General features: G+C 46.8%; 2 protein-coding genes across 6 annotated transcripts in view; one reads left to right on the top strand and one right to left on the bottom strand.

The window, feature by feature from the left end:
* The first annotated feature begins 1,914 nt into the window (after positions 1 to 1,914).
* On the top strand, positions 1,915 to 8,557 carry Esrp2 (epithelial splicing regulatory protein 2). Of its 3 annotated transcripts, none has more exons than XM_076837427.2 (15): positions 1,915 to 2,133; positions 2,221 to 2,349; positions 3,877 to 3,990; positions 4,102 to 4,216; positions 4,570 to 4,668; positions 4,878 to 4,932; positions 5,001 to 5,111; positions 5,184 to 5,316; positions 5,398 to 5,440; positions 5,599 to 5,900; positions 6,011 to 6,223; positions 6,331 to 6,529; positions 6,658 to 6,844; positions 7,269 to 7,434; positions 7,514 to 8,557. In XM_076837427.2, exons 1-15 carry the CDS (start codon positions 1,915 to 1,917, stop codon positions 7,601 to 7,603), a joined length of 2,175 nt encoding a protein of 724 aa, XP_076693542.2. In that variant the 3' UTR covers positions 7,604 to 8,557. The 3 variants fall into 3 exon arrangements, with proteins under 3 accessions (XP_076693542.2, XP_076693541.2, XP_076693544.2); XM_076837426.2 differs by having other exon boundaries at positions 4,971 to 5,111; XM_076837429.2 differs by lacking the exon at positions 7,269 to 7,434 and having other exon boundaries at positions 6,658 to 6,848; positions 7,518 to 7,609.
* An 875-nt stretch (positions 8,558 to 9,432) lies between these two features.
* The window catches only part of Nfatc3 (nuclear factor of activated T cells 3), a 100,285-nt gene continuing 90,900 nt past the window's right edge, over positions 9,433 to 18,817 (bottom strand). For 2 of the 3 annotated variants that reach the window (XM_076837423.2, XM_076837425.2), the window contains one exon: positions 9,433 to 10,949. In XM_076837423.2, the coding sequence (XP_076693538.1) occupies positions 10,828 to 10,949 (122 nt within the window). In that variant the 3' untranslated portion in view covers positions 9,433 to 10,827. The remainder of the gene's footprint in view (positions 10,950 to 18,817) is intronic. The other variant, XM_076837424.1, reaches the window with a different exon arrangement.

The raw sequence follows: 18,817 nt of genomic DNA, 5'->3' as shown, positions 1-18,817 counted from the left end.
GACTTTCGGAGGAGTTGGGCATGGTAGTTTGGAGGTTAAACGAATGAGGTTGAAGAAGGGGCAACAGTGACAAGCGGCTCTGGGAAAGCCCTAAAGGGACGCGGGGACTGTTCAGTAGGAACCGGTGCCAGGCAGGAGGCGGGGAAGGCCAGATGCAAACGCCAAGATAGTTTTGGAAACGGATCTGGAAAGGTAGGGTTGCACAGGTAAAGGGGAGGTGGCTGGAAGGGCACAGCCCAGAGGGCGGGACTCCTGACAAAGGCGTGCTCCAGGATGGGGGAAAAGGAGGGGCCTATCTCGCAGTTCCGTCCAGCCCCACGAATAAATATTTGAAATTCCAAACTTGGGGGTGGGGCCTGAGGAGCTACATTCTCCCCTCTCTCAGTGCACAAACACTAACCCTAATCCTAAGATTCTCTTTAAGTTTTTTCCCCGGGGTAGGGACACGCGGGCAGTCGCTTGGATGGGCGGTCTGGAGAAGGGTTGCTATGCACCACTGCAATCCGTTCTAGTTGTCCCAGGTCCACCTACCACTCCGTCCCGGTAGCTGGGTTCCGGCGCGAGTCACATCCGGCCCAGAAGCCTCAGTCTCTTCATTTGCCAAGTGGGGACAAGCTGTAGTGTGGCATGGCCTGGAAGGCATCCCCACCAACCTCGTCTCCCCTCTCTTCTTGGGCTGCGTCCCTTCCCTGGGCATGAGCTGGGGATGTGCCTGGGTCTTGCGCTCTCTTTTTCACTGTCCCGGACACAGGGACCCACTTTTCTGACAGCACGAGGAGCGGCTCCAGCTTTGGACGCGGGTTGGGTTTGGCAATTTCACGTCTCTGCTCCTTCCAGGCTGGAGCCCTACGCGCCGGATTACAAATTTCTCAGTCACCTAACGGGAGAATTTAGGGAAGTACAGGGCGGTCTGAAAACGCGCCGTCAAGTTTCACCAAGCCGCGAGGGGGCGAAAGGGACTATTTAGAATAGGATTGTTGGCCCCCAATGGACAAGGGATGGAGTCAGAAGTTCGCTAGCTCCTACCGCCAGCACACTCATAATCTCCAGGCAATCAGACAGTCGTCCAACGAAGCGACGAAAACAGGCAGGCGCCCCTACATGAGGTAGCACTGAAGCCCCAGGTCTGGACCATTTGGCTCAGCCTCGTCTAAGGTGCAGCACTCGGGGTTTGGGGGAAAAGGGATTCCTCATACCCCAGTGTTAAGGCCGGCCCTTGCACCTATGTGGACAGATCCTTTGCTGTGATCTGGGTTGACCGTCCAAAGCTCTAAGGACTCCTGATCTCTGCCGCCCTCGCCATCTCCATTCTCTATCTCTCCCGGAAGCCTCCAAGTGATACGTGGTAATTCTCACCGCCCGCTTTGACCCTTGATGATTTCTTCCATAAACCCCGGCCGGCCGTCGTGACCCCCACAGCCCCTGGACTGCTGGTGACTTCCACAAGTCCGGCGTGACCGTCATGGACCGGAAGAGGCCTCAGGTCTTGCGCGTTCTTTTGCGAAGGTCTTAAGGTCCGAGCGAAAGGAGGAAAAACTGGGTTCACCACAGTTGGGCAGGACCGGACCGGAAAGTAGGGTCCGGATCCTGAGCGCGTCCCCTTATAGGGAGTGTAAGTTCCTGCATTCTGTCTGAGTTCCTTGGCCCTACCCCAAGATTTCAGGGGCCGCCCCGGGTCACGTGGTCCGCCAGGCCGGCAGGTAACACAGGCAGAGGGCGGAGGCCGGTAGCCGCCCCGCCCTGCGGGGCGCCGCGGGCGGATCTCGGCGCGCCCACCGCGCCAGAGGTGCCGCAGGTGCCGCCCCCAACACAAGGTGTCCCGCCCAAGCTCAACCGCGTCGGCCTTCCGACGGTGCGTGCGTGCGCCTCTTTGGTCCGCGTGTGTGTGGCCGGGCGCCCCCTTGCTTTGCGGCCATGACTCCGCCGCCGCCGCCGCCGCCGCCGCCGCCACCCCCGCCCCTGTCGCCTGGCCCAGACCCCGCAGTAGACTCCGCAGAAGACCCCAGTTCCGGGTCCGGATCACTGGTCGTGCTGTTTGGGGCCACTGCGGGTGCGCTGGGGCCGGACTTGGGCTCTGATGAGACCGACTTAATCCTTATTGTATGGCAAGTGGTGGAGCCGCGGAGCCGTCAGGTAGGGTGGAAAAGAGGTGGAGGGGCGCCAGGAAACTTCAGGGCCCACGGAGCGCGACGGGTGATTGGACTATCCCTCCTGTCGCAGGTTGGGACGCTGCACAAGTCTTTGATTCGAGCCGAGGCAACTGCACTGAGTCCACAGTGCCGCGAGGCGAGCGGGCTGAGCGCGGACAGCCTGGCGCGGGCCGAGTCACTGGACAAGGTGCTGCAGCAGGTGAGCGCCGGAGCCGGCAAAGATGACTATACACCCGGGCCGTGGGGATGTACGAGAGAGCCGCGAGAGAGCGGCAGGAAGCAAGGCCTGGCGCACCGAGACCAATTGGCCGGGTGGTAGGAGAGGGTCTTGTTCTTTGAAACTTTGAGCTACTCCCACGTGTACGTGTGTTGCTGGCCATTCCCGGTGGCCTGGCCTTGCTTTTCAACCTTTGTGGGCATCCACTCCTGCTTTAGGGCGGGGGCAGGGGATGGCGGCTGCCAGATCCATTCCGAGTCGTCGACCAGCAGGGGAGGAAGCTGAGACGTCTCTAAACCTGCCGGGTCAGGTCTTCCAGAGCCAGCAGCCAGAATCGAAAGAGTCGAGGGGCCCTGATTTGGCCATAGGTCGCCGGGCTCTACGGCTCTCCTCCTCTGCCCGCCCCCCGGGTGGCTGCTAGAGCGGGGGCGTAGGGGCGGTGTCTGCCTCTAGGGCAGACGCCGCCAGGTGTAAGGTGCTCGTCCAGGCCTGTCCTGGTCGGCTGGCCAGGCGTGGGCGCTGTCCTTACCCTGTCTGGGGCAGCCTGCCTGCTGAGTGCCTCCTAAGCCTGGCTAAAGAGGGAGGTGTTGCTGTTCTCTTTACTGCTATGCCATTCTGTGACTGACTCTTGAGTATAGAGTGTAAGTACCTTTACACGCACACTCTTTCATCTTTTTTGATGAGGAAGCACAAAGATTCTGAGTCTGTTCCAAAAAAGTTCCTGGCCTATCCCTCACCTGAGGGAGGTGCCAGGGAAAAGCTGGGTTCTTTGCTCTGCTAGCCTCATGTTGTAAGGTGTCACAGAATTGGCAGGGGCAGGGATGGGGGTGGGATGAGGGTTTGTGAATTGGTGATTAGTGCTTATACCAGTTCTCTAGCAGGGATGGAGCCTGGGGGAGGGGCTGGGCAGCCTCCTGAGTGCACCTCCTCTGTGAGCAAACACTTGGTGCCAGCTGGTCAATAGGGTGTGGGTCAAAGCTCATGCTGCCCCTGGTGTTCAAGTGTGGAGCTCTGTCCTTGGAGTTTCTCTGTTTCTCTGGTTGGTTAGATCTGGAGGCGGGGCTGCCATTGACCATGAGCTCTCTGGCCTTCAGGCAGGCCTGGGCCTTCCCCCACCTGCCTGAGGGTGGTGCCTATTCAGGGACAGGTTTAACCTGCTTTGCTCCTCCCCTTCCCACTGCTTGTCCCACTCTATCAAGTGTTTGCTCTGGCCCCTCTCCAGACTTCTGGAGTGTGTGTGATGGGGGCTTCGGTTATGTGACTGCCCTTATTTGGCCTGGAGGAGGCGACAGTGGACTGGGACTGGGACAGGGTTTTGGGGAGAGGGCTGGGACACAGAGACAGGCCTCGAAGGTGTGGCCTCCTCCTCCCTGGGCAGGGTAGGGCTGAACATCTGGCTGAACCAGCTTTGCAGCCTGTGCCCTCCCTCCTCCTAGCCCTAATTCCTGCCTACCGAACTGTGTCTGTGTATGTGTCTTAACTGAATCTCTCCTCACTCCCTATCCCCAGTTCTTACAGCTGGTGAACAGGGATGTGGCTCTCCTGGGTGGGGGCCCCTATGTGCTCTGCACTGATGGGCAGCAGCTGTTGCGACAGGTTCTGCACCCTGAGGCCTCAAGGAAGGTATGCCACTTAAGGCACAATATGTGGTAGGGTTCCCAAGACCCTTGTTGTCATGGGGGTGGGCAACACAACTCAGTTTCCTCGTTCATCTCCTCTCCCATGTGCCCCCAGAACCTGGTGCTCCCCGACACTTTCTTCTCCTTCTACGACCTCCGCAGAGAGTTCCACATGCAGCACCCAACTGCCTGCTCTGCCAGGGACCTCACAGTGGCCACCATGGCACAGGGTATCTGTGACCCAACAGGGTTAAGGTGGAGGGACAGCTACAGGCTTTTTTATGTTTCTGAGCATGTGCATGCTGCTGGTGGGTATTGTGAACACAGGCAAGTCTGCATTATCTGGAGTCCTTGAGGGTACCTATTTCTTTTTCTATGTTGTAGACATTTGGGATGTGGGCACATCTACCTGCATCTGGACTGGGGACCTGCATTTGGGCTGGGGACACATGAACTTGGTCAAACCAATGTGCATGTATCTGAAGGGGACTTGGGCCTAGGTGTGAACATGATTAGTGCTCATGCTGGGTGCCCCATGGCCTCTTGTGCTGGAATTTCTTTATTGTCACTTCTCTATCCATAGATTTGGGACTACAGACAGATGCCACAGAGGACGACTTTGGGGTCTGGGAAGTAAAGACAATGGTGGCCATCATCCTCCAGCTGCTTGAAAGGCCCAGTGGTAAGGTTCCCTCATCCTGTTACTTGCTGTCAAGGTTGGTAAATGCCTATTCCTCAAAGTCCTCTTGCTCACTTGTGACCTCCTCTGAGAGAATATAAGCCCCATTGTCAGTTCCTCAGCCAGCCCCCTCAACTGTCCTCTTTTTGTAGAGCTTTGTGGGGAGACCCCCTCCACCATACTCTGCTGATCCCCATGTCATCTCTTCTCAGGTCAATTGTTTTCAAAGCCCCAGGTGGTAAAGCAGAAGTATGAGACGGGGCCTTGGTGAGTATGGGAGTTTGGGTGGGGTGACAACAACTGGACACCCCTGACTTTGTGCCCTGCCCCCATAGCAGCAAGGCTGATGTGGTAGACAGTGAGACTGTGGTACGTGCCCGTGGATTGCCCTGGCAGTCATCAGACCAGGATGTGGCTCGCTTCTTCAAAGGGCTCAACATTGCCAGGTAGGTGTGGCAGGATGGGAGGGCCCAGAGGGCAGGCCTACCCAGGAGGCACTAACAGTGCTGGCTCCACAGGGGTGGTGTAGCACTCTGCCTCAACGCCCAGGGCCGCAGAAATGGTGAGGCCCTCATCCGTTTTGTGGACAGCGAGCAGCGGGACCTAGCACTGCAGAGACACAAGCACCACATGGGCATCCGTTATATTGAGGTGGGGCTTTGGGCTGGGAGTGAAGCAGGGTAAAGCTGAATCAGGCTGGAGACCCATGGGCTGTTCCCTTTGTATCCACAGGTATATAAAGCATCAGGGGAGGAGTTTGTGAAGATTGCAGGGGGTAAGTGTACCCTCCACAGGGCCTAGCTCCCCTGCTTCTTGACCTGTATCCCACGCACCACTACCTCTTACCTCTCTGCTCCCCTGTATGGTTGGATGTTTGGAAGTACAAGAACGAAGACAGGTGACTCATAAGCTGACTCCTGTGCCCCCACCCAGGCACATCATTAGAGGTGGCTCGTTTCCTTTCACGGGAAGACCAAGTGATTCTGAGGCTTCGAGGACTGCCCTTCTCAGCTGGGCCAACTGATGTACTAGGTTTCCTGGGGCCGGAGTGCCCAGTGACTGGAGGAGCTGATGGATTGCTCTTTGTACGTCATCCTGATGGGAGACCAACTGGTGATGCCTTTGCCCTCTTTGCTTGTGAGGAGCTGGCACAGGCTGCACTGCGCAGGCACAAGGGCATGCTTGGTAAGCGCTATATTGAACTCTTCAGGAGCACTGCAGCTGAAGTGCAGCAGGTGAGTACTCAGGGATCCTCACCCCACAATGTGCTCCTTCCCCAGGATGCACCTTTACTCCTCTGTGCCCCTGCCCTACTTGGTTGATAAGCCTGTTGTCTTCCTACTAGGTTCTGAACCGATATGCATCTAGCCCACTCCTTCCCACATTGACTGCTCCACTGCTACCCATCCCATTCCCACTGGCAGCTGGGCCTGGGAGGGATTGTGTACGCCTTCGAGGCCTACCCTACACGGCCACCATTGAAGATATTCTGAGCTTTCTGGGGGAGGCAGCAGCTGACATCCGGCCCCATGGTGTGCATATGGTACTCAACCAGCAGGTGAGACTGCTGCTGGGAGGGGGGACACTTGTGTTTACAGGTAGGAAGAGTTTTAGGGGTAAGGCACTCTTGCAAAAGACAGACTGCTTATAAGATGGTGTGTACAGGGCCGGCCATCTGGTGATGCCTTCATTCAGATGATGTCAGCAGAGCGGGCCCTAGCTGCTGCTCAGCGTTGCCACAAGAAGGTGATGAAGGAACGCTATGTAGAGGTGGTCCCCTGCTCCACAGAGGAGATGAGCCGTGTCCTGATGGGTGGCACCTTGGGCCGCAGTGGCATGTCCCCTCCACCTTGCAAACTGCCCTGTGAGTGTTCCCTGGGGCTGGAGAAAGAGGCATGTGGGGACCAGGCTGTTCTATGTCCCAATTTCTATAGTTGTCCCACCCAGAGCAGTACTGGACTCCATGCAGATGTATTCTCTACTTGCCTCTAGGCCTCTCACCACCCACCTACGCCACCTTCCAGGCCACCCCAACCCTTATTCCCACGGAGACAGCAGCTCTGTATCCCTCTTCAGCATTGCTCCCAGCTGCTAGGGTGCCTGCTGCCCCTACCCCTGTTGCCTACTACCCAGGGCCAGCCACTCAACTCTACATGAACTACACAGCCTACTACCCCAGGTATGCTGCTGCCAGAATCCCACAGACCATCTACTTGTCCTGGTTTGGGGAAGGATTGTGATCCCTTTCTGGCCCAGATAACCCAAGGTCTGTTGAAGACTGGACTTTATTCTGAGATGACAAAGGAGTAAAAGGTATGGGCTGGCTGATGCTATCTGTAAAATAGATGGGAGATGATACTGTAGAGCCAATGGTTTTATTTTTTATTACCAGGGATGAACCCAGGGGTGCTTTACCATTGGGCTACATTCCCCAGCCCTTTTTATTTTGAGACATCTCACTAAATTGCTGAGGCCAGCCTCAAACTTGCAATCTCCCTGCCTCAGTCTCCCAAGTTGCTGGGAGTACAGGCATGTGACACCCAAAGCCCCTGAAGAAGGAAGAACTAAGTACAAAGCGCAAACACCTGTCTTTCCCACCCTAGCCCTCCAGTCTCTCCAACCACTGTGGGCTACCTCGCCACACCCCCTGCTGCCCTGGCTTCTACTTCCACCTCAGTATTGTCCCAGCCAGGAGCCCTGGTGCGCATGCAGGGTGTCCCATACACAACTGGTATGAAGGATCTGCTCAGTGTCTTCCAGGCCTACCAGGTGAGGTTTTATGGCTTGAGGAATTTGGGGCCTGGCTGAGTCTGGAGGTCCCTACCCTAAATCTGTGTTCTTTCTTCAGCTAGCCCCTGATGACTACGCCACTCTGATGCCTGTTGGTGATCCACCTCGCCCTGTGTTACAAGCCCCCAAGGAGTGGGTGTGCTTGTAGATGAGAAAGCCAGGAAATAAGCTGATATCTATTCTCAGCTAACATGCCTCTCCTGTGCCAAGAGCACCCTCAATCCACTGGCTTCTTTCTGGCTTGTCAAAGCTCTCAGAAGGCACATAGAGAAGACCAAGCCCAGTTCCACCCTTACTTCTCTGCCTGTTCACCCCAAAGATGATGGCTATCTTGCATCCAGGGGTTGGGGTCTAGAGACCTGGAGGGATGATGAGCATCTTGAATGGCACCCAGAGATCGGAGAGCATTTGGTCTGTTCTGCCTTGGACTATGTCCTCAGATATCATGAGGCTCACAGGCACACTGCAGGCTTGCTTTTCTTTTTAAAATGTAAACCCTGCTTCCCTCAATGTGTGACTCCTGGGAGAATCAAAGGGTCCATCCATCTGAGCCTTTAAATAGAGGTCCCAGTGCTCTACAATCCCTGTTACTCCTGTGGCAGGTAGACAGGTGCAGAGAAATAGCTCCTGACCTCAGGACACTTAAACCTCAGAGACAACATTGTGCCAGGGGTGTCTCCACACAAGGTTAATAGCCAGCTGGGCACAAATATCAGATGGCAAAACCACAAACTCTTACGTGCTGCAGCATCCCTTGACAACACTAGGGGGCAGAGGGGCCCCACACAAAAATCCAGGCTTAAATTTTAAAGGGGACTCTGAACTTTCCCATACCCAGCAAACATCATGGAATGTCCTTTGCACCCATTAAAGGGTGCAGAACTGAAGCCTCAAAAGGAATTTAGAATTCTCTTTGTAAAAATCAACGAAAGTTGCTAACCAAGTGGACTTTCTAAAAGTCACAGTGCCCTTAATTTTGGCCTCAGTGAAGAGTTCCAACTAGCCTCAAGCGGAGAAAAACTCAAGACAGATTTTCAAAGAGACTTTTGATCTGTCACCGTTTATTATTTTAGCACTACAACTAAGGAGAAGCCTGAAATGTTGGCTTTTCTTCCCTTTGTGTTAAGGAGCACTGCACTCCTATAAAACGTTTCAAAATATAAACTGTACAAGAAAACACGATCTCAAGTGCTGTAAACATAACTGAGAACAAGTTTCTTTACTGAACATCCATTTTATGAAATACAGGGTTCATAATCTGAGCCCAACTGGGCCTTAAAGATGACCAAGATCTTTTCTAAATGTCACACATAGGGCTTCACTGCCAGGCCAAATAAAGGTCTGGTGACAGTAACTGGCCCTGGTGGGGTTGGACCTGGGGCGGCAGCAGCACCACATGTGAACCTAAAGACACTTGTTCTTTTTAAAGCTGTTTTCAGCCATATTTCTCTGTGCATCTCTAGTAAGCAGAAGGCTGCTTGTTTCATTCTTCAATCCAAGATCTAGCACAAGTTTAAGAGGGAAGGGGGACATGCTATCACATATCCAGTTGCTTAGTGCTGCCACTAGAAGTTAGTTTGCATAGTTCAATGGATGTGTGCTTTAACACCACTATGTTGCACAAAAATTAGTCTTTATCTACAGCGCCAAAAAATATTGTTGACTCTTACATGAAAACTCTTACAAAGCTAATATAAAACTGCTTACATAGTATACAAAGCTCTATTTTAAAATTTAACTTTTATTTTAAATAGGAAAGCATTTCTAATGCTACAGGCATCAAGGTATTTAAAAGGCATCAAAAATTTGGTGCATAGCAATTCTGGATCATAGAGGCTTTTCTTCTTGAGTGCAGCAAAGCAACCCACAAAAGGGTCTTGCAAGGACCCCACATGAGGCAGCTACCCTGGGGCAAGAGGGTACAGCAAGTCTGGCCATGTCTCTGAAATTTCACCTGAGAGGCCAACCCCCTTTAAAAACATAATGAAAATTTCAAGGGCTCTGAAATAGGCCCAGAAACAATTATTGAATCCCACTGGAGGGAGGGATATGAAGTGGGGTTTGAAAAAAGTACCCACCTTGGGTACCTCCTTTGGTAGACAGCAGGCTGGAGTTTGTGCTAGCCCCTGCTTTGGATGCCAGTCTCACCAGCAACAGCACCAGGGCGTCTTTGGTTTGGAGGGTCAGTTCTATGATGCCATCTCATTTTTTGGATGTACCTCAAAGCCTTTTAGAAAAAAGGCTGGGTTTTAGGTTTTAGGTCACCCATACAGGACAGGGTAGGCTAAAGTCATTTTAGGTTGTAAACAGAATGGAGGACAAACCTATGCTAGTGAGAATCTTAAAGCCTTTCCATATAGAGTCCTGCATTTTCTTTGTTCATCCTGATGCATAGGTCAGTTATGCTCAGCTCCTGACATAGCTTGCCTGGGCTCTAGAAAAGAAAACTGCAAAGCCTTCTGAACCATCAGGAGGAAACTTGCTTCAATGGTGACAAGAACAGACTAAAAGGAGAAGCTCCCACTTGGAAAAGGTTTTGGGGCCAGGAAACACAAATGGGAAGAGCACTCTTACTGACTGCTAGTTTTTAGAATGGCAGGAACTGAAAATTACCTAGCTAATACTTCACCTTTCAGAGTCACCTGTAAGTAGCCATCTTACCCCATGGTCCTGAGGGAAAAAAGCAGTTTCAACATGGAGTCAGTATGGAGAGACTGCAGGAAGATTACCTATAAAGTTAACAAAAAGGCTATGCTCTGGAATGTCTTTATATTCCAACACTTCAATGATGGAATGGTCTCATTTTTCTAATAGTTTACTTTTATAAAGAGTATGAGCTACATTTGGCTTTATTTCCTATGAATCTATGAAAGGCTTCAGGACACATGCCAAATTTCTGAGGCATTGGTATGGGCTTAGGATAATTTTTTGTTGTTGTTGCTGTTTGCCTCTGGAAGGTTTTATCAAAAGTTCCTATTTTAAAAATATCATCAAAACTAAGGGGACCTTCAAATGACCAGGAAAACAGTACAAATTACCAATCCTAGTTACACAACAAGATCACCCGCAAAAGCAGCACCTCTGAAATGGAGAGCCTGCTGCATTCACACTCAAAGCACCCATCATATAAAAAGTATCCTATTTAAATATAAAAAATGCAAAGCTCTCTTCCCCACAGTTCAAATATAGCCTATACTGCTCCTGTTCTTTTACAAAATCTATCCAAGGCCTGAGGTGGAGGAATGCTGCTTTTCCCCACAGTGGTGAATCCAACTCCTGGCACCAGTCCTGAAGGCCAAAAAGTTGGAAACCCAAGGTCCAAGAGAGCAACATGCTGAGAAGTTGGTGGATACCAGGCTGCAGTGAGAACTGTTAGAGCCCATCAGATCTTCCTAAATCCAGGGACTCAGGATCCAGGTTGGGAGTGACTCTGCTCGCCTCTGAGCCTTGGGAAACAGAAATCTGGGACATGTCTCTCCCAATTATCTCGTTTACTGAAAAAGAAGAAAAGAAAAAGTGATGAGTGACCTCCAAGTGACGCCACAGGCTTTACACTAAGTTCTCCCTCAACTATTTCATTTCTAAGGCTTTCAGTAAAGGTTAAAGGAAATGCTTGAAAGCCTGCTCTGAGATGAGTGAATGAAAGACCAAAAAATAATTTCCCAAGTGGCTTCAGATTTCTTTCTCTCCCTCTCAGTTCTGTTTGGACTGGGAAAGGGAATGGCTAAGAAAATCTTTTTATCAAATCTCCAAAGGCTCGTGCTCTACAGGAAAGGCTATGTTATAAAAAATATGAAATAAGTGTTCACCTTAATCTAACCTTTTCTAACCTGAATTCCTTTGGGAAAAGGAATTCCCACAGTTCCAATCTATGAAGTGAATGAAAATGAATGCTTTGGCCAAAGTAAAACAACAAAGATGTGGGGGTTATTTCTGTTATCCTATCTAATACAAATACCTTTTATTATGTGGGACATCCTTACTTGTTTCTGGTCCTTTCTGATTGTAGGCTTTTGTTTTCTTTTTATGGTACTGGGGGATTGAACCCAGGGGCACTTAACCACTGAGCCATATCCTCAATCAACCCTTTTTAAATTTTGAGACAGGGTCTTGGAAAGTTGCTTAGGGCCTCACTAAGTTGCTGTGGTTGGCTTTGACCTTGCAATCCTCCTGCCTCAGCCTTTCAAGACACTGGAATTATAGGCATGTGCCACTGCCATGCAGGCTCTTGTTTTCCATCAGTTTCTTTGATGTGCCAAGAAACTTAGGGAGCACAGTGCTCCATGAGGCCCGATGCAAAGAATTTACATCTTAACCAATAAAAAAGGGAAAGAAAATCCCAAATCCCCTAAACAAGCCAGGTATGGTGGTACATGCCTATAATCTCAGCAACCGGTGAGGCCAAGGCAGGAAGATCTCAAGTTTAAGGCCAGCCTTAACAATTTAGCAAAACCCTCAGAAAATTAGAGAGACCTTATCTCAAAATAAAAAATGACAAAGGACTTGGTATATACTCAGTGATAAGTATTCCTGGGTTCAATGCCTAGTTTTAAAATAAAAAAAAACTAAATCTCCTAAATAATAAATTTTAGTTCTCTGTCTTATTTCATGCTATTCAACTAAAAATTCTATACTAATTCCATTCCTAGGCATATACTCAAGAGAACTAAGATATCTACATAATCTTCATAGCAACCCTTTAAGTGAACTACTATCCTCCTTTATTGATGAATTAAATAAGGCTATAACCAGTTCACATAATTTGTCTTAAGGTTACATGTTTAGTGAATAGTGCAATTTGTCTTAAAAAAAAAAAAAAAAAACAAAAACTATCATGCTCTTGAAAGTCAAAAGCATAGTAAGGCAGGAAAATGATTTAAATTAAAAAAAAAAAAAGACCTGGGAAAATGTGGTTACACTAGAGAGCAAGTATAATAGTTAAGAAGAAATCCATGGGCAAAGGGCTATAATGTACTGTCAAAGCAAGAAGAAATTTGACACAGTCATATTAGACCTCAAAATGTGGGAGAAGTTTTGCACTCAAAAATTTTATTCCACTGAAAAGCAGAAGGCTGAAAATAATAAGTCAGAGTAGGTTTGTGTTTTAATAAGAAAAATACCTGGGAAAGCAAATATGGATGCTGATGAGCAGTCTAGAAATTAGGTTTGGTTTGAATTTAGCCTTTGCCACCAATTTCAGGCATGTTCTTTGACAAGTTACTTCACATATCTAAGACTCTATTTCCTTATCTATACAATGTTGGTACTGGACTAGTGAAATCTCATATCATGGGATGAGATGATATATGCCTGTAATCAGAGCTACTTGGGAGGCTGAACAGCACAGATTCAAGGCCAGCTTGCACAATTTAGCAAAATCCAGTCTCAAAAAAAAATTTTTTTTAAGTTGTAGATGGACACAATAGCTTTATGTATGTATGTATCTATGTATGTATGTGTGGGTGGGGTATTAAGGATCGAACCCAGTGCCTCATACAAGGCAAGCACTTTACCACTGAGCCACAACCCCAGCCCTCAAAATAAAATTTTAAAAATGGACTAAAGATGCAGCTCAGAGAGTGCTTGCCTAGCATATACTCTCTAGGGAGGGGAGCATCTTTCTTTCTTTTTTTTTTTTTTTTGGTACCTGGGATTGAACTCAGGGGCACTTGACCACTGAGTCACATCCCAAGCCCATTTTTGTATTTTATTTAGAGATAGGGTCTCACTGAGTTGCTTAGTACCTCACCATTGCTGAGGCTGGCTTTGAACTCAGGATCCTCCTGAGCTGCTGGGATTATAGGCACACACCTGGCTAAATACGAGTTTTCATGTCAGCAACTTTCAAGTGATAACACTCAGATGGTATAAAGAGAAATAAAGATTTGATTGCCAGACATAGTGTTTCCTACCTTATTCTAGCTACTCCAGAGTCTGAGATCAGAGTTTCACAAGTGTAAGGTCAGCTGGGGCAACTTAGTGAAACCCTGTCTCAAAACTAAAATTTAAAAGGATAGGGTGTGGTGGGGGTGGCTGGGGATGTAGTGCTAAGAATGTTTATCCAGCATATGCAAGGCCCTGCATGAATCAACCCCAGTACCCACAAGAAAAGAGAGAAGAAAAAGAGAGAAAAGGAAAAAAAAGGGCTTAACTGAGATTAGCACTGAATGTATACTGAAAGAATTAGGGATTAGAAGCCAAAGGGATTTAATTACAAAACAGTTACAAAATTATTCAATGATTATTCAATAGTCAAGAATTGACAATTTTTGAAAGTAACTGGTACAGATTTATAAAGGTCATAATCAGATGGTTTTAAAATAAATTTGCCAGGCTAGAATCTACTGATCATTCATTGATAGCTGTTTGCAAAGAATAACAGTAACTTCAGCTTACTCCTGACTTGAGAAGAAGCTTTGTGTAAGAATATATTTTTGTCTCCAGTTTCTTCCTCAATATATTAGAAAGGATGAAAATCTCTTACATAGTACATAAAGTAGAAACATTAAGGTGGCTGAAATAGATACCCGTAGTCTCTGTTATTCCAAGCAACACAAAATTCAAAGGACAGTATTTTCAGCATGGATTCTGGGGGTTCTATGGGCTACTCTGGTGCTAAGACAGAGCACACACTGGCCCACAATCTCGGCATGACCTTTAACCTTCCCCAGCATATTAAATTATCAGCAGACACAATCACTCTCTGACAAACAGGTTGTGATCTCTTGAAAGGCAAGGGTCTTACTACTGAGGAAATAACTTCTGTACATGGATCCTAATTTAATACAATCACTCAGAAGCTATGTGGAACTAATACAGTAAAATATTGGGTAGGAAGGGGATCAGAGACTATTGTTAACAACTTTCTGGTACTGGGAATCAAACCCAGGGGCACTCTAGCTCAGTTCTTTTTAAATTTTTATTTTAAGATAGGGTCTTGCTAAGTTGCCCAGGATGCCCTCAAACTTCGGATCCTCCTGTATCAAGCCTCCTGAGTCAGTGGGATTACAGGCATCCAGCCAGAGAATATCATTAATATTAAAACATGACATCTGATTTTAACAGTGTCTATTTTAGGTTAGTTTTATAGCAGTGGCAAAAAGTCCAAAATATAAGCAAGCACCCAGTTCACATACAAGTCATCTTTGGCCATCACTTATTGCCCTTCCATGATTAGTCATTTCAGAGATGTTCCAGACTACCATGAAACATATCTTTTTCAATTCTTATTTCATTGTTCAGATTTTAAAATATCAAAGCTGATTTAAAATGGTTCTTTACACACATTTTCACCTGAGATGGAATAAGGTGCTACTCTGTGCCTTCTTATCTCAGTTCTCACAGAGATGAGTGCAAAGCAGAGCTGGGTGGTGGGTAGTGATGAAGGATAGTACAAAAGAAGCCTTGGCGCTGGGGCCAGCTGGGTGATATCTCAATTCTAAAACCATTTGGTGAGGTGGCCTCACCCAAGTCACTCAGACACTTCTCAACCTTATTTTCTCTTTTTGTTTTTAAAAAAAAAAAAAAAAAAAAAAAAAAAAAAAAGGTGAGCACTTCAAACCATAAGATATTTTATTTTCTGGGTCTTTTTTTTTTTTTTTTTTTAGGTTTACTAGGGATTGAACTCAGGGGGGCACTCAACCACTGAGTCACATCCCCAGCCCTATTATGTATGTTATTTAGAGACAGAGTCTCAGTGAGTTGCTTAGCACCTGGCTTTTGCTTTGGACTTGCAATCCACCCGTCTCAGCCTCCCAAGCCACTGAGGGTCCATATCTAGCACTATTCATCTACTTACCAAGAATACTTAGGTAAGGATGAAAACATCATTTTTCTGAAATAGGCAGGGGGTACCATTTATTTAGGTACCAGGGATTGAACCCAAGAGCGCTTAATCACTGAGTCACATCCCAGCCCTTTTTTATATTTGAGACAGAAGTCTTGTTAAATTGCTCAGGGCTTCACTAAATTGCTGAGACTAACCTTGAACTTGTAATCCTTCTGCTTCAGCCTCCCGAACTGCTGGGATTACAGGCATGTGCCACCATGCCCATCAGGGAGTACTATTTATAATAAAAGTCTGATTAAGCTGGACATAGTGGCACATGCTTGTAATCCCAGCAACTTGGGAGTTTGAAGCAGGAGGATCTCAAGTTTGAGACCAACTTCAGAAAATGAGCTAGATCCTGTCTCAAAATAAAAACTAAAAATGACTGTGGATGAGGGCTGGGGCTGTAGCTCAGTGGCAGAGCAGTTGCCTGGCATGTATGAGGTAGTAGGTTTGATCCTCAGCACCACATAAAAATAAAAAAGCAAATAAAGGCATTCTGTCCATCTACAACTACAAAAAATTAAAATTAAAAAAAAAATGACCGTGGATGAAGCTGAATGGTAACATGCCCTAGGGTTTAATCCTCAGTACTATAAAAATTAAATAAACAAATACATAAATACATAAATTGAAAGTCTGTTCAATGTCATGGTATTTCCATTTTCCTTTACCTGAATCTGCAGTACAATTTGGGAATATGAAAGAATTAAAATAAAAATCTTAGAGCAGTAAATCAGAACTGCAACTGAGTATTTTCACAGTCTTTTAACAATAAATCGAGAGCCAGGCGCAGCGGCACATTCCTGTAATCCCAGAGACTTGGGGGGCTGAAGCAGGAGGATCACAAGTTCAAGGCTACAAAAAAGTCTCAGCAACTTAATGAAACCCTTTCTCAAAATAAAAAATAAAAAGGGCTGGGCATGTGACTCAGTGGTGAAGCACCCCTGGTTCAATCCCCAGTACTAAAACCAATAAATGGAGCACAGCTTATCAATTATTCAAACCCTCTGCTTTCCTCACTTTCCTCATTCTGGGAGCTTAAATTCAGGCTCCAACTTCTGGGTTTCTGAGGTATGACTTCCTGCTGGGACTGGCCAAAACTCAGGTGTCAACTGAACCAAATAAAAATATTTCTGGCAGGGCTGGGGTTGTAGCTCAGTGGTAGAGCACTTGCCTAGAACGTGTAAAGGCACTGGGTTCAATCCTCAGCACCACATAAAAATAAATAAATTATAGGTATTGCGTTCATCTACTGAAGAATTAAAAAAATATATATATATATATATTTTTTTTTCTGGCAAACAAATCTATGATGTAGAGTTGTATACATAAATTATTAGCAATTTTGATAAACACAAAATTTTGTTTTTTTTATTAACATTTTTTTAGCTGTAGATGGACACTACCTTTATTTATTTTTATGTGGTGCTGAGGATCAAATCCAGTGCCTCACACATGCTAGGCAAGCACTCCACCACTCAGCCCCAGCCCAAGCCCCGTTATTTCTTATAAATACTAATCTTGAGCCAGGTGTGGTAGTGCATGCCTGCAATCCCCGCAACTAAGGAGGTGAGGCCAGAGAGTCACAAGTTTGAGGCCAGCCTCAGCAACTTAGCAAATCCCTAAACAACTTAGACCCTGTCTCAAAACAGGAGTGGGGTGGGGGAGTGCAGGCGGAGAAGCTAAGGATGTGGCTCATTGGTTACACACCCCTGGGTTCAAATGCTGGGACCAAAAAACAAAACAAAATAAATTAATGCTTGCAATTTCATTTCTCACTTCAACTTTAATGTATATACGCATGAATTTACTGATTTATGTAAACCCTAGTCCACTAAGTAGATGCCAACTTAAGAACTGGTAGAAGAGTAAATAATTTTTTATGCCTCTAATTCCCTTTAAAAAGTAAGATGGGGCCGAGCATGGTGGCAAATGCCCGTAATCCCAGCAGCTTAGGAGGCCAAGATGGGAGGATTGTGAGTTCAAAGCCAGCCTTAGCAATGGGCAAGATGCACAGTGAGATCCTATCTCTAAATAAAGTAGAAAATAGGGCTGAGATGTGGCTCAGTGGTTGAGTGCCCCTAAATTCAATCCCTAGTACCATAAAAAAAAAAAAAAAAAAAAAAAAAAGTAAGGTAAGTTAAAAGCCTAAACACCAGAGCTAACAGGTTATGTAGGTCATAGCATCTGGCCCACTTTTGGCAGCCACCATCCTCAATTCCCTCTACTCCAACACCTGGGTTTGCCTGTGCCACCATAAAGAAGTAGAATCAGAGCTATCAACAATATCTGCTGTTAAAAACACAAAACTTTTACCTCCAAGCAATGTTCAAATTAGCAGTCCACTGGAATGCGATTTCTACATATAACAATGAGGTGCTTGCATAGCAGCAGTCCTCTCCTTCAAAGCTATTTCCCATTTATAAGGATTCAAAGTTAGAGCTGACAAAAACAGTATGGTATGAAATCTCACAACCCAATGAGAAAAGTCAAGGTAATCCAGGGCACTCCCACTTTGTCACATTGCTACATACACAAAACTCCAAAAGCACTTTCTAATGAGCATTTTAGTAAAGGATTTTGAGTACTATTAGACTCAATGTTATTTCCTTTGGTGGGGAAGGGTGGGAAGTGATACTGGGGACTGAACCCATGTTAGGAGGCAAGGGCTCTAACCACTGAACAACACTCCAAGACCTTTATAAAGGTTTATTTTGAAACAGTGTCTCATCCTAAATTGCTCAGGCTGGCCATGAACTTGTAATCCGTCCATTGGCCCCAGCCTCCTGAAAAGCTGGGATTTATAGGCAAGCACCACCATGCTCAAAATATTATTTTCCCTTAAGACTACAATGAACATTCACTAGAATTTTGTCAAGTTCATCTTTTTTTTTTTTTTTAAAAAAGAGAGAGAGAGAGAATTTTTTTTTTTTAATATTCATTTTTTAGTTTCAGGCGAACACAACATCTTTGTTTGTATATGGTCCTGAGGATCGAACCCGGGCCGCACGCATGCCAGGCGAGCATGCTACCGCTTGAGCCACATCCCCAGCCCTTAAGTTCATCTTTTAAAAAAAATATTTTTTAGTTGTTGATGGATATTTATTTATTTATTGTACTGAGAATTGAACCCAGTACCTCACACATGCTAGGCAAATGCTCTACCACTGAGCTACCACCCAAGACCTCAAGTTCATCTTTTCTTCCTTTTTCTAAAACCCCAATATTAAAGGTGTAATTTAGTCTCTGGGTATTAATTTAAGGAGATGGTCACAAGTTTGAGATCAGCCTCTTGATAAGACCCTTAGCAACTTAGCAAGACCCTGTTCTCAACATAAAAAATAAAAAGGAATGGTGATGTATTTCAGTCAGTTGTAAAATGCCCCTGCACTCAATCCCCAGTGCCAAAAGAAAAATTCAGATGATCTCTATGGTAGCTTGCTATCTCAATTTATTCTTTTTTAATAACTGAGATTTAACTAGCCACAATGGCTGCTCAGCTACAGACTAGATTTCCTTGCTTTCCCCATG

This window comes from Callospermophilus lateralis, chromosome 18 (assembly GCF_048772815.1).
Source record: "Callospermophilus lateralis isolate mCalLat2 chromosome 18, mCalLat2.hap1, whole genome shotgun sequence".
In the NCBI taxonomy this organism is placed as follows: Eukaryota; Metazoa; Chordata; class Mammalia; order Rodentia; family Sciuridae; genus Callospermophilus; species Callospermophilus lateralis.
Note: the sequence above shows the minus strand (reverse complement) of the source record. Positions and strands in the feature narration are given on the sequence as shown.